At 49.5% G+C, this 12,428-nt stretch overlaps 1 protein-coding gene across 11 annotated transcripts in view; it reads left to right on the top strand.

Moving 5' to 3' along the window:
• FBXO10 (F-box protein 10) overlaps positions 1–12,428 on the top strand; it is an 83,500-nt gene that overhangs the window by 39,090 nt on the left and 31,982 nt on the right. For 9 of the 11 annotated variants that reach the window (XR_012332592.1, XR_012332593.1, XM_073806299.1 and 6 more), the window contains 3 exons: positions 2,321–2,911; positions 5,979–6,824; positions 11,279–11,428. Coding sequence is in view for 9 of the 11 variants with exons in the window: in XM_073806299.1 (XP_073662400.1) it covers positions 2,327–2,911; positions 5,979–6,824; positions 11,279–11,428 (1,581 nt within the window). In the remaining 2 variants the exon portion in view is untranslated. The remainder of the gene's footprint in view (positions 1–2,320; positions 2,912–5,978; positions 6,825–11,278; positions 11,429–12,428) is intronic. The other 2 variants (XM_019948988.3, XM_073806302.1) reach the window with 2 other exon arrangements.

The following is a 12,428-nucleotide window of genomic DNA, read 5'->3' as shown; positions in this document are numbered from 1 at the left end:
CTTGACTTTATTCTTCCGATTTGAATTTATTCCCATGGCACATCCTTTCTGAGTCTCAGTATGAATGCTCCATATTCTGGGTGGAATTCCATGATCTCCCAGCTCTGCCTGATCTCTAGTATCACCACTTACCCCAGAGAAGGCAATTTCTACTAGGTCTTTGGAAGTCCCACCCTGTACGCGTGTGGTCCAGCTTTCAGCCAAGAAACTGCCCGCCAAACCCACCCCCACGCTGTGTCGCTCACGCCCTCTGGATACCCTGCCTGGCAGATTTCAGCCGCTTCAGCCCAGAACTCAAATCTGCCTGCTCAGTAGACTGTCACTCTGCCTGGGCTCCATCTCCCTACCCCACAATGAGAAGGTGCCCCAAGATGACAGCTGGAGCAGTCATGCACTTTCCTCCTGTTTCCTTGCTCTCTAAGATCACAGTCCTTTGTGGCTTGCTATTCAGTGCCTGAGAGCATGGATTCTGTTGCCTTGTTTGTGGCAGGCAGGAGAATCCAGTTCTAGGAATTCTGTCATGGCCTAAATTGGAAGGTGAGGTTCCATTTTGGATATGATGCTGAGTTTTTAGTGTCTGTGGAACCTTCAGGTAGAAACGTCTGGCCAGCAATTGGGTATTCATGTACGGAGCTTGAAAGAGACAGCAGGGGCTGGAAATTCAGATTCTGAGATCCTGAATTTACACTGGTAGTTGAAATCAAGGGAACGAATGTGATCACTTAGCTAGAGAATGGTTAGAGAAGGGATAGAAAAACATTCTTCTCCTTAAAAGGCTGGGAAGGTGTAGCTAAAGAAGGGATGAGGAACAGGAGACACGGGTGTCACAGAAACCACCATGAGTAAAATTGCATTTGCCTGGGGCAGTTGCAGTATCAGGAGCCCAGCCTTTCTTTCCTCTCTACATCATGCTTACCAGTCCAGAGCCAGTTCTTCTCCAGTGCTACTGAGAACTTCATAAAGCCTCACTGGGTGATCATGATGGAAGAACCTGCATATCTGGGCTCTGATACTAATCTGTAGAGTTAAAGCCATACCTGTCTGGAGGAGGCTTAGAATTTCTATCAGATGTAATCACACATCTGTGTTTTTAGCCTTCTTGGGGCTAATGGCTGACAAGTTTGATCATCATTTTTATAAAATTGAGGGGAAAACTAAGGCCCTGGAGAGGTGGACAACTTGATTATTAAAGTCAGTGATGGAGTCGGCCCTGTTTCCAGTTTTAGTTTCTAGTTGTCTAGAGACCTTACAGGGTTCAGACTTGGAAGTTGCTCTAGGTCATCTAATTCAGCTGCCTTGTTTTTTAGGTGGGGAAACTGACACTGATAGAGCTTAAACTAGGTGTAAACAACAGAAATGCAGTGAAGCCAGCTTAGGCAAAAAGGAGAATTTGCTAGAAGAGTACAGAGGTAGCTGAAGGGATTCAAAAGGCAAGGATGGAGCTGAGCTTTGAGAGTAGACTGGAACTGTGACCTGCAGTGCTGGAGAAACACTGGGATGCCCCTTGTTTCTGCCCTTTTCTCTGCTTTTTTCTGTGCCTCTCATTCATCCTCCTCTCAATGCAGACCAGCTTCTTCTGCTTCCACCCTCCCCTGCCCCCAGAGAAAATGGTCACCAACAACTGTTCCTGAGTTTATAGCTTAGGAAACAAGCCACTCATTCCCCTCCATTCAGGAAAGAAGTCAATCTGATTCTAGAATTGCAACTCACATTCCCCTAAAGATCTCAGTGGCCCAGTGGAGCCATCCAGAGTCCAGTCATTTGCAGCCAGGGGTCTGGGTAGTGTTATTCCACACACAGGGCTGCGGAAAGCCCTACCTCTATAAGCAAGTGGTGTAAACTGTTGGTGGGGGGAGGGATATTTTCCCCAAAAAAATCATGGGAGCAGATGGTTGGGCAGCTAGCCCAGTAGATGCTTGGGACACTAGGGTTACATGAGTAACCAGTGGCAGAGCCAGGACCAGAAACCTCAGCAGCAGTTTTCCTGAGGTTGCCTCCCATGAGGATTTGATCCGTGATGAGTAGAGAGAGCTCTAGGACAGTAACAGCCAAAGGTGGGTTCCCTCTGTATTAGTCCAAATTAAACCTAGTCTAAACTAGGTCATATCTTTATAGTGTCTTTAAGAGAAAAGAAAGTTTTCCCTGCTGATTGCAGGTAGAAAAATCCCAGGGAACGATTCTGACTCAGTGGGTGGAGTCCTGTGATTGGCTGGGCCTAGGTGCCTGTTCACCCCTGGGGTCAGAAGGCAGGGGATATTTTAAGAAGGGGGACTGTAAGCAGCGTAGACAAAAACTCTTTTGTTCTGTGTCTGTCTCCCAGGTGACGATGGAGGCTGGCAGCCTCCCCCTGGAGCTGTGGCGCATGATCTTAGCCTACTTGCCCCTTCCCGACTTGGGCCGTTGCAGCCTAGTGTGCAGGGCCTGGTATGAACTGATCCTCAGTCTTGATAGGACTCGCTGGCGGCAGCTGTATCTGGGCTACACTGAGTGTCGCCACCCCAACTGGCCCAACCAGCCTGATGTGGAACCTGAGTCTTGGAGGGAGGCCTTCAAGCAGCATTACCTTGCCTCCAAGATGTGGACCAAGAATGCTGCGATCTTGGAGACCTCTGTCTGCTTTTCTCTGTTTCGCCGGAGGAGGACACGTCGTACCCTGAGTGTCGGGCCAGGCCATGAGTTTCACAGCCTAGGCAGTGCCCTGGCCATGTCCAGCCTATTTGACCGAATCCTGCTGTTCCCAGGTCTGCACGAAGAGCAAGGTGAAATTATCCTGAAGGTGCCCGTGGAGATCGTAGGCCACGGGAAGTTGGGCGAAGTGGCCCTGCTAGCCAGCATTGACCAGCAGTGCTCAACCACACGCCTGTGCAACCTCGTCTTCATGCCAGCCTGGTTCTCACCCTTCATGTTTAAGGTGGGTGTCTACCTCAGATGGATAGCCTCTCCCGGCCTGACCCTGGGCCTTGCCCTCTTCTCAGTGGGTTTGTAACCCTTTTTTTGTTGGAATTAGAAAAAGAGAGAGAGTTCAGTCATTAGTCCTATAACACACTCCTGTGAGTTCTGCACCAGTTGAGAAAGAGGCACAGGGATCAGTAGAGATCAATATTCTGCTTTATTCCTGAAAAAGCTGTACTTAAAAAAATGAGCCTTGCACTGGAGGCCAAAATTGCTTTGTACTTCTTCCTTTCCAACCTGGACCAACTGGGACCACAGGTAGAGCAGCCAGGTTCCGGGAGCATGCCACATGCCACATGGTGACAGGAAGCAGAGAACAGACAGCGTTCCCAGAGAGATGGCCAAAGAGGGGGGCTCTGCAGGCCAGTGACCTTCAGCACATTAGCCCCACTCTGCAGAGGGTCAAGGAAGGTCAGGCTTTTGCCAAGGCTGACTGGAGAGAGGGTCAGGAAATATCAGGAGAACACATTCCTTCTAGGAACAGAGCAGTTGTTTCCAAAGAAAAGCATGTGTTGGGATGTTGGTAGCTTCTGGCAGAACAGTCTAGAGCTAATAGCTATAGACCGCCAGGAGCTGCATTACCTAGAAACTGATTGTGATACATGGATTTTGTACCTAGTCAACAAAAATTATATTGCCACTGTTCTACCAATAACAACCAAATTGTCTCTCACGTTCGTAATGATCATTATGCCACCAGTCACTTATGATGCACTTACTCTTTGCCAGCCACGTGCTTTACAGCCATGATTAAGATGGGCAGTGTCAGCTGGCTTTATTGATGAGCAGATGGAGCCTCAGCAAGGGTCTCAGACTTTGTAAGGGACAGAGGTAGGGTCCAAAGCCTGTAATCATAAGATAGGTGACTTTCCATCTGTGGCCTCATTTGATCCCCACAACAAACAGTTGTGGTAGACAGAGTAGGTGTGTCCCCATTTTGCAGATGAGGGACACTGAGGCTCAGAGATGCTGAGTAACTTTCTCAAGTGGATAATTAGTGAGGTTTGAACTCAAATCCAGGCCTTTGAGTCTAACCCCTTTTGAAATTACATTGTTCTGCATTCCCTGGAAGCTTAAAAGGCTGTTCGCTACTTAGAACATTTCAGAAGAACCGATGGAGTCCTTCTGTGCTCATCTGCAGATCTGGAAGAACGGTTCGTTTCCATACCTTCCACATTTCATAGTCATTTATTCTTCAGCCTCCACTTCCCCCTCACAAGTGCAGCTGCAGATCCTCAAGGGGTGGGTCCTGGCCGTAGACCTTGTAGCCCAGCCCACCATCTGGCTTTGTGCTTGGCATATATTAGTGCTCAGTCCATGCTTGTCTTTTAAGTAAAAGCAGGACAGGGGGCTAGGATGACCTTGCCTGAAAAATGCAAAGGCCAGGGTGACTTCACAGCCGTTTTTTATGACTTCTGAGGAGAACTCTAGCAATGACTCTGCGTCTCTAGAGAGCCAGGGTTTTTCTACAGAGAGGACCAAGTAAGAGAAAATAGACTTAAACTGCAGCAAGAAAAAGTTAGGTTAGCCATAGGGAAGAACTAGAGAGGTTAAGGGGAGTTAAGTTCTGGGACAAGCTCTCAAGGGAGGTCACTGCTAGAGAATGTAAAATTGTCCAGGGATTACTAAGTGGGATCATGAGACACTACTACCTCATTTTATGGTTCAAGTACATCTCATGGAGCTTGGTGTGGAATCCAGAAGCAGCTCTTTTTCAGGAATGCAGAGTGGCTGGTCTTCTCCGTCAGGCCTGGAAGGCTGAGGGTCTCAGGTGGGCTGTTCCGTAGGGCTGAGTAGTACCCCCACCCCAGAGAACTCTCTGCTCTCCACGTCCCTTGACCCCAGATGATAACAGCTGGCTTTTCTCACGTGCCAGCTTTGTGCATGGCTCCGTGCCTGGTGCTTTGTTAGTTCGTGAGCCCCGTGTTGCAGACAGAGAAACTGAGGCTTAGAGAAGTGATGTGTTTATCCAAGATAACACACCTGGAAGAGGCAGAGCTGGGAGCTGGGCCCTGCAGCTGGACCCCCAGAGCCCGCACTCTTAGCCACTGCTCAGGGCACTCACCCGGTCACGGCAGTACACCTTGTCCCCCTCTTTAGGGACGTGGCCTGCTGTCTCCTGCCGTAGTTCTGCACCAGCACCAGTTCCCACGCAGACTTTCCCAGCACCTGTGTCTGGGCCTCCCACTGCTGGTCCAGCCCCAGCAGAGCTCAGCCCCTCCTGGCCCACCCTGGCCTCTGTCAGCCCTCTGGCTTTGCCCAGCTCTGTCCTGACTCCGCACTCCAGACTGGCCTATGTGGTGAACCTCAGGGCTGCAGGCTCAGGTGGAGGCAGGCTCGCAGGGCCAAGGGAGGATTCGAATGAAGGGATAGTGCTTTGGAAGGAGAGACCCGGAGGAACACCACCTGGTGGGACACAGTCTCCGTGTAACCGAGACACCACGTGGGACCCTCACCCATCAGAGGGCTTGGTAAAGTTGGGCTCACATCCCAGCCAGTTCCTGTGTTTGTGAGAATCCAAAGCTCTCCCTCATCATTTCTCCCTTGAGCGACCGTCTCCTGGTTCATCTCCAGTATTGAGTCGATTCCATTTCACGTAGCATCCCTCTGAGCATTCAGCATCTTCCGCCTTCTCCATGTTACCTCCCACCCCCCACGCCAAACTCTTTATTCTCATTAAGCGCTTCATGAGCACTGGTGGAATTTACTTGAGATTTGAGGGTTTGGGGAAGGGCCCTGCTCCAGAAAGTGAACTTTTCTGCCATTATCCGTTTCCACTCTTGTCTCCTGCCCTTTGGGATTGGAAGGAGGGGAGGGAAGGCAGCTCTGAATGATCCTCCTTCTGATGCACAGCAGCTCCTGGTTCCTCCTGGGGCTGGCAGGACCCTTGCCCTGTGGGGAAGGGAACATGACCAGCAGGACAGATGGCCTTTCCAGGTGCCATCCCCTTACGGAACAGTTAGAGCTCTGACTAGCAAAACAGATCTTACCCCTGTTACACCCACTTTCTCTCTTTCGTTCCCCAGACAACTTCAGGTCACGTCCAGTTTGACAACTGCAACTTTGAGAATGGACACATCCAGGTCCATGGCCCGGGCACCTGCCAAGTGAAGTTTTGCACCTTCAAAAACACCCATGTCTTTCTGCACAATGTGCCCCTGTGTGTCCTGGAAAACTGTGAATTTGTGGGCAGTGAAAACAACTCTGTGACTGTTGAGGGCCACCCATCCTCAGAGAACAACTGGGCCTACACGCATCTCTTAGGGCTTATCAGGTCCTCTCCCAGCGTGCTCCCAACAGAGGACTCTGACTCTTTAATGTCCTTGGACCTGGAAAGCAGGGACCAGGCCTGGAGCCCAAGAACCTGTGGCATTGTCATTGAGGGTAGCCAGAGCCCTACCAGCCCAGCAACTGGCTCCCCCAAGGCTGGCTCACAGGAGGCAGAGGTGGGCAGCGATGGGGAAAGGGTGGCCCGGACCCCAGACAGCAGCGACGGAGGCCTGAGTCCCAGCGGTGAGGATGAGGATGAGGACCAGCTCACGTACAGACTGTCCTACCAAGTGCAGGGACCGCGGCCGGTTCTAGGGGGCTCCTTTTTGGGCCCACCACTGCCGGGAGCATCCATCCAGCTGCCCAGCTGCCTGGTGCTGAACTCACTACACCAGGAGCTGCAGAAGGACAGGGAGGCCATGGCGCTGGCCAGCTCTGTGCAGGGCTGCCTCATCCGCAAGTGCCTGTTCCGGGACGGGAAGGGAGGCGTCTTCGTTTGCTCTTATGGCCGAGCCAAGATGGAAGGAAACATCTTCCGGAACCTGACTTATGCGGTGCGATGTATACATAATAGCAAGGTGCGATGTATACATAATAACAAGGTGCTGTCATAAGGCTTACTGTACAGACCCATGAGGCCTCGCTGGGTCACAAGGAACATGATTTTGGAGTGGTGAGAGGGCTTCAGGGGCTGTACGCAGGAGGGCTTGGATGGTGCTAGTATGCATTTTTTAAAAAAATCATCTTTTAATCTTACAACACACACTTGCCTCATGTCCGTCATCTGATTTGGATGAGGCAGAAACTATTCTTCCCATTTTACAGAAGAGGAAATAGGCCTAGGGAGGAAGGTGACTCACTCAGGATCACACAGCAGGTTAGAGGCCAAACAGAATGGGGACTAGAACCCAGGTCTTCCACCTCCTTTCTCTATGTTATGCTGCTTCTCAAATACGTCACCCAACTCCTGGTAGAAGGAACAAGGGCTCTTTAGCCTGGATGCAGGATAATTTTGGGAGACGTGATCGCTGCCTGTGATCCAAACTGTGTGGGTAGTTGAGAAGGCTTCCCAGACGAGGAGATGTCTAAGTTGAGTAGGATGAGGCGAGGAGAACCAAGGAAAATGGGCTACGTGTGGTGAAAAGGAGGTGCACAGTGAGGGTTCAGGCAGCAGACATCCTGTGCTGGGGCCTGGATGTGAGGCCAAGTTCAGCAGTGTGGTGGGGACCGCTGGAAAATGAGCAGGGGAGGTAAGCAGAATCCACGTTGCCCAGGGCCTAGAAAGCCCCGTTGAGATGTATGGACTTCATACTAAGAATGGATCATCCTGCTCTGCATGCCATCAGCGCCTTGTACCTGCAACCCCCTCAGGCACCACAGGACAGTAACAGCTCAGGATGGGAGAGGCTTCTAAAAGGAAAGACATGGCCTTTTAGACGGAAGCATGACATAGCTCCTAGGTTTGAGTCTCACTTCTCCTCTAATTCACTGTGAACGTTACCTTCCTCTCATGTGAAATGGAAATACTGCCCCACTTCTTCGACTGGGGGTTTGTGAGGATCCAGTGCCATAATATTGGCAAAGCACTTAGAAAACTGAAGGGCACTGTACAGATGTCACATGTGAGTCTTGCAGGTCTCTGAAGGCTTCTAGAATGATTAATAGCAATTGCATCTTAATTGTATTTTACCCATTTCCAAAGAGGATTTCAGGTGGTGTTACCCTGGACACACAATATAAAACTGTGCTATGAACAGAGAATAAAAGATAAAGGTCAAATAAAAGGGGTGGGTGACAGCTTTGCTCTCAGGGGGACCACAATGAAAGGATCTGGAGTGAGCCCTCAAGGAGGGCTTTCCTCCTTGCATGGTTAGTAAGAGTGTGGCTTCTGAGTCAAATTCAGGCTCTGCCCCTTATTAGCTATATGCCCTTTGGACTAATGATACTATCTACTCCAAGGTGTGGTGAGGATTGACTGAGGTCATATATATGCATATATATATATATAAAGTGCTTAGCAGTGTGTCTGGTGCATAGCAAGTACTCCATAAATGTGTTTGGTGTTTTTTAAGACTTAAAAAAAAATCTTTCCCGGAGGACTGGTGCCTGGCCAAGCTGTCTAGGAAGACTAGGAGTTGGCAGGGTGAAGCTGTGAGGCAAAGGAGGCATGCGGGAAGGCCCAGACATAGGACGCAGGACACTCAGGGAGTCGCAAGTAACCTCAACAGCCAGAGCGTGAGGTGAGGGCTAGTCAGCAAGAGTCAGTCAGCTCAGGGGCAGGTGTCTCGTCAGAGAGATGGGAATTGTCTTGAGGGCAGTGGGAACACACTGAAAGATTTGAAGCAGAGAATTGTGGTCAGATCCGCATTTGGAAAGCTCCTTCTGTCAGCTTTGTGTGGAATGGAGTGGAGGGGAACAAGACTGGAGACACAGTCAGTGCGGGGCAGTGGATAATTAGGGTCCGTACATGGAGAGGAGGAACAGGGCAGTCTGGAGAGGTGGCGAGGAGAACCTCGGGAGGGGAGTGGTCGAGGTTATGTGGCCTAGATTTCTGGTGTGAGTGGCTGAGGCAAAGGCAGGAACTGAGAAGCCAAGAAGGCTAGGATGTGGAGAGAAAGATGCTGAGTGCAGTTGTGGGCACGTTGAGTTTGGAGCATCAGTGACATCAGGCAGAGGTGCCATCTGGTTACGGGGGGCTGGAGCTTTGAAGAGAGATGTGCCCTGACATGCAGACTTGGGAGCAGGTGGTAATTGGAGTCATGGACAAGGAGAGACAAAAAGTTAAACAGCTTTCGTTGTAGCCCTCTGGAACTGTTGTCCCCAGGGAACTTGTGGCAGGAATTGTGCAGCCAGCTGTTGCTAGTGAGTCTCCAAAAAGGAACCTGAAAAGCTGATTTTGGCTGGCTTTTGACTAAAACAACCCATGGTGTCTCATGAATACGCAGCTTCTGGGAACACATATATCAAATGGCATTAATACAAGTGGGGAGCTGTGGGCGGGAGTGCTGGCTTACTGAGCTGGTCCCTGTGGCCAGGAGCAAGCCCTTGATCCAGTGGCCAGAGGGCAACCGCCCTACCTCTGCCCTCCAGAACATTCCCGAGAGGGTAGAGGCTGGCAGAGGGAATGAAGAAAAGTATCACTGACCATGATTTTTTTTTCTTGCTTCTTTGGGTATCTGGTAATTTTTAGTTGGAAGTGAGGTATCTTGTATAGACGGTGGAGACAGAGGTAAATGGTGTTTATGTGTGGGAATGGGCATGCCTCTTTTGTGACGCTTGGATTTTGTTGTTACAATTACCTTCAGTGAACCACAGGCTCCTGATTCCTCCTGCATTACTTTGGCTGGTTTGCCAGTGGACTTTTCTGTTTTAGTTCTTCCCTTTGCATCTGCTCCTCCATGCTCTTGCCCCTCCCAGCAGCAGGCCACTGCCATGGCTCTGGCTGGCCAGCCTCGTGGCACAGTGGGTGATAGGGAGCCTGTCGTGTCTGCATTTATCCTTAGTCTTAGGAAGGTGCTGTGTCGGTGGATTTAGGACCTTGGCACTAGGCCCTTTTCAGTGGTCCTGCCTCACCCCTCAGCACTAGGGGGGCTCTAATGATCGAGGCCCAAGATATTTTCCTCCCACCTCCCTGAGGGGTAAAGGGTTTATTGATTTTCTGTTCCCTCCCTTGAGAGCCACAGGGTTTGCTGCCCTTCCCCCAGCTGCTTAAGGCTTGTTCTTTGGGACAGGAGGGGCTTAGTGCTTTTCTCACAGTGGCTGTACTTTCCCCCAAGCGCCCACCAGGAGGTAGGCTGTCTCCTGTCTCTCGTCCTGCCCTCGGTCTTTCTCCATGAGCACCTGGCGAGGTCCATGGAGAAGTGAATAGATGCAGCTGCTCCCGGGGCTTCTGTGCTCTCACTAGTTAACAGCTGGCCTTTAACAGTTCATGGAAACGGTTAGCTGAACTCTTCTTACTGGCCAGTATGGCATCTGTGTCTTTTCAGACAAACAAGTGCTCACATCTCGTGTCCTTGAAGGTGCCTATTTCCCTTAGATTCCAGGCTAGTTGGTTGTCCTGCAACCTCAGCTCGCTGATGGATTCAAGAAAGGTTACGTTTTTGTATCTTCTTGTTGTAAGTGTGGGAGCAATGCTCTTTCCAACTTTCCCCATTCTAAGCAGAAAGCTTCTCCTTGAAATTGTACTTCCATTATACTTTACCCCTCCCAGAGTTTTATCCTAATGTAGTACAGTGTTTATTGTTAGTACACAATTTACCTTAACGTAGTACATTTCATTGTTAATACATAGTTGTTTAAAACAATATGTATTCTAGATTTTTAGTATTGCTAAAAAGAGAATGTAAGTGGCAGTGCATCCCCTTAATAAGCTGTTTACTGAGTTATGGTACCTTGTTTTAAAGAGGCTTCTTTATCTTATACCAACACTTGCAATTGTCTCTTAGCTTGGAGTTCCATTGGTTTTTCCACCCCAGGATAATAATACAGCAAAAGAGATGCAAAGCGGGCAAGAATGGATATTTGTCTTAAAAGTGGAAAGCAAAAAGGAAGGTGGGAGAGGACAGCCTACGAGGTACTTTACCCTCAGGTGCTTCCTCAGGCAGGTGAAGTTCAGCAAAGGTGTGTGCGGAAGTGGTGGATCTGGCACTCGATTCCATTCAAAGTAGCTGTGCCCTTGGACCACTGGAAATCTTCATGTAACTGCACTGCATGTAGAGTTTGCAGACCACTAAATCCCACCTTCTCCAAGCGTCCTTTCCATGCCGTCATCCAGTTATTTATCCTGCTCAGAGGCTGTGAATGTGGAGCTCAGAGCCAGGCTTCCATCCAGGTTTTAGTAAAGAACTGGCGTGAGGTTGGTGCAGTGCCTGTAGGGCAAAGCCAGGAAGGACACGGAAATGGCTCAGTCCTCGTGAGCACACGGCGGAGAGTGGCTGGTCTGGCATCAGGTAGAACTGCACAGACCAGACGGGAAGGAAGACTCAGGTATTCCCCAAGCAGTTTTTTAAAATACCTTTGTGACAGGAAAATGAATGGCTCTCTCTCCTCTGCCTAGATCATCATGCTCAGGAACCACATTCACCACTGCAGAGCATCAGGCATCTTTCTTCGCTTGGAGGGCGGAGGCCTGATCGCCGGCAACAACATTTATGACAACGCGGAGGCCGGCGTAGACATCCGGAAAAAGTCCAACCCTCTCATTCTGGTACTTCCTCCATCTTCTTGCCCTTTCAGGGTGGCTCTTGGTACTCAGAAACCTTTTCTGAGGATGTTTAAGCAAATGTTGCCATCTTGAATTTCTGTTGCTTCCTGTTTGCAGGTAGTTCCTGCCCTTTTCTCTGTGTGTCCTTGTGACTCTGGGTCTCTTTCTCCATGTATTGAGAGTGACTTTGCATAAGTCACGTACGTCCCTGCAGTCTCCCCTAGCAAGGAGGAGGACTGGATAGACAGGGAAATTCACAGGGCCTTCCCTCCCTCAGCCCTGATATGCTCTTGTGGGCTTTGAGTTCGGTAAGAATAAAGATATGTCTGCCGTGAAAGACACTTGGATCAAAAGTAAAACACCAAATTAGTTCATTCTTTACTATTAAAAGGACACGTAGGATATTTATTCTGAAGATAACTTGTTTCGTGGCTATCGTGAGGCCATAGTGAGTTTGATCTTAGCCAGTGTGAAAACCACTTAAAATCCTAGAATGTGAGACCAGTGACATGAAAGACCTGCCCCATAGTTTTGCTCCAGCCTTCTCTGAGAGACAGGTTTCCCAGAAATTGAGAAACATAGTGGACTTTTTATGGGCTTGGAAAAATAATATCCATCCTATACATAGTGCTTATTATATGCCAGATACTGTTGTAAGCACTTGGTATATATTTATTTAATCATGGTTTAACTCTTACACAACCCTGTGAGATAGAATTATTATTATTCCCATTTCATAGGTGAAGACATGGAGGCACAAAGACGCTAGGGACCTTGCCCTAAATCACACATGTAGTGCTAGCGCTGGCCTTTGAATCCAGGCAGTCTGACTCAGGGTGGATGTTCTTAACCCAGTATATCTAGACTGCCCTTGCAAATGCAGAGAAAGGCAAGTTCTTAACTATATTTCAAGAGACGTGCCTGGCCAGTGTCCTCTGCCAGCCCCTTCCTCTCACTCTTTCTGCCATGCAACTGATATTTGATGCATGGCCTTGACAGGAAA

The sequence above is a fragment of the Tursiops truncatus genome, chromosome 6 (assembly GCF_011762595.2).
Source record: "Tursiops truncatus isolate mTurTru1 chromosome 6, mTurTru1.mat.Y, whole genome shotgun sequence".
Classification (NCBI taxonomy): Eukaryota; Metazoa; Chordata; class Mammalia; order Artiodactyla; family Delphinidae; genus Tursiops; species Tursiops truncatus.
This window is presented reverse-complemented; position numbering and strand designations above follow the sequence as displayed.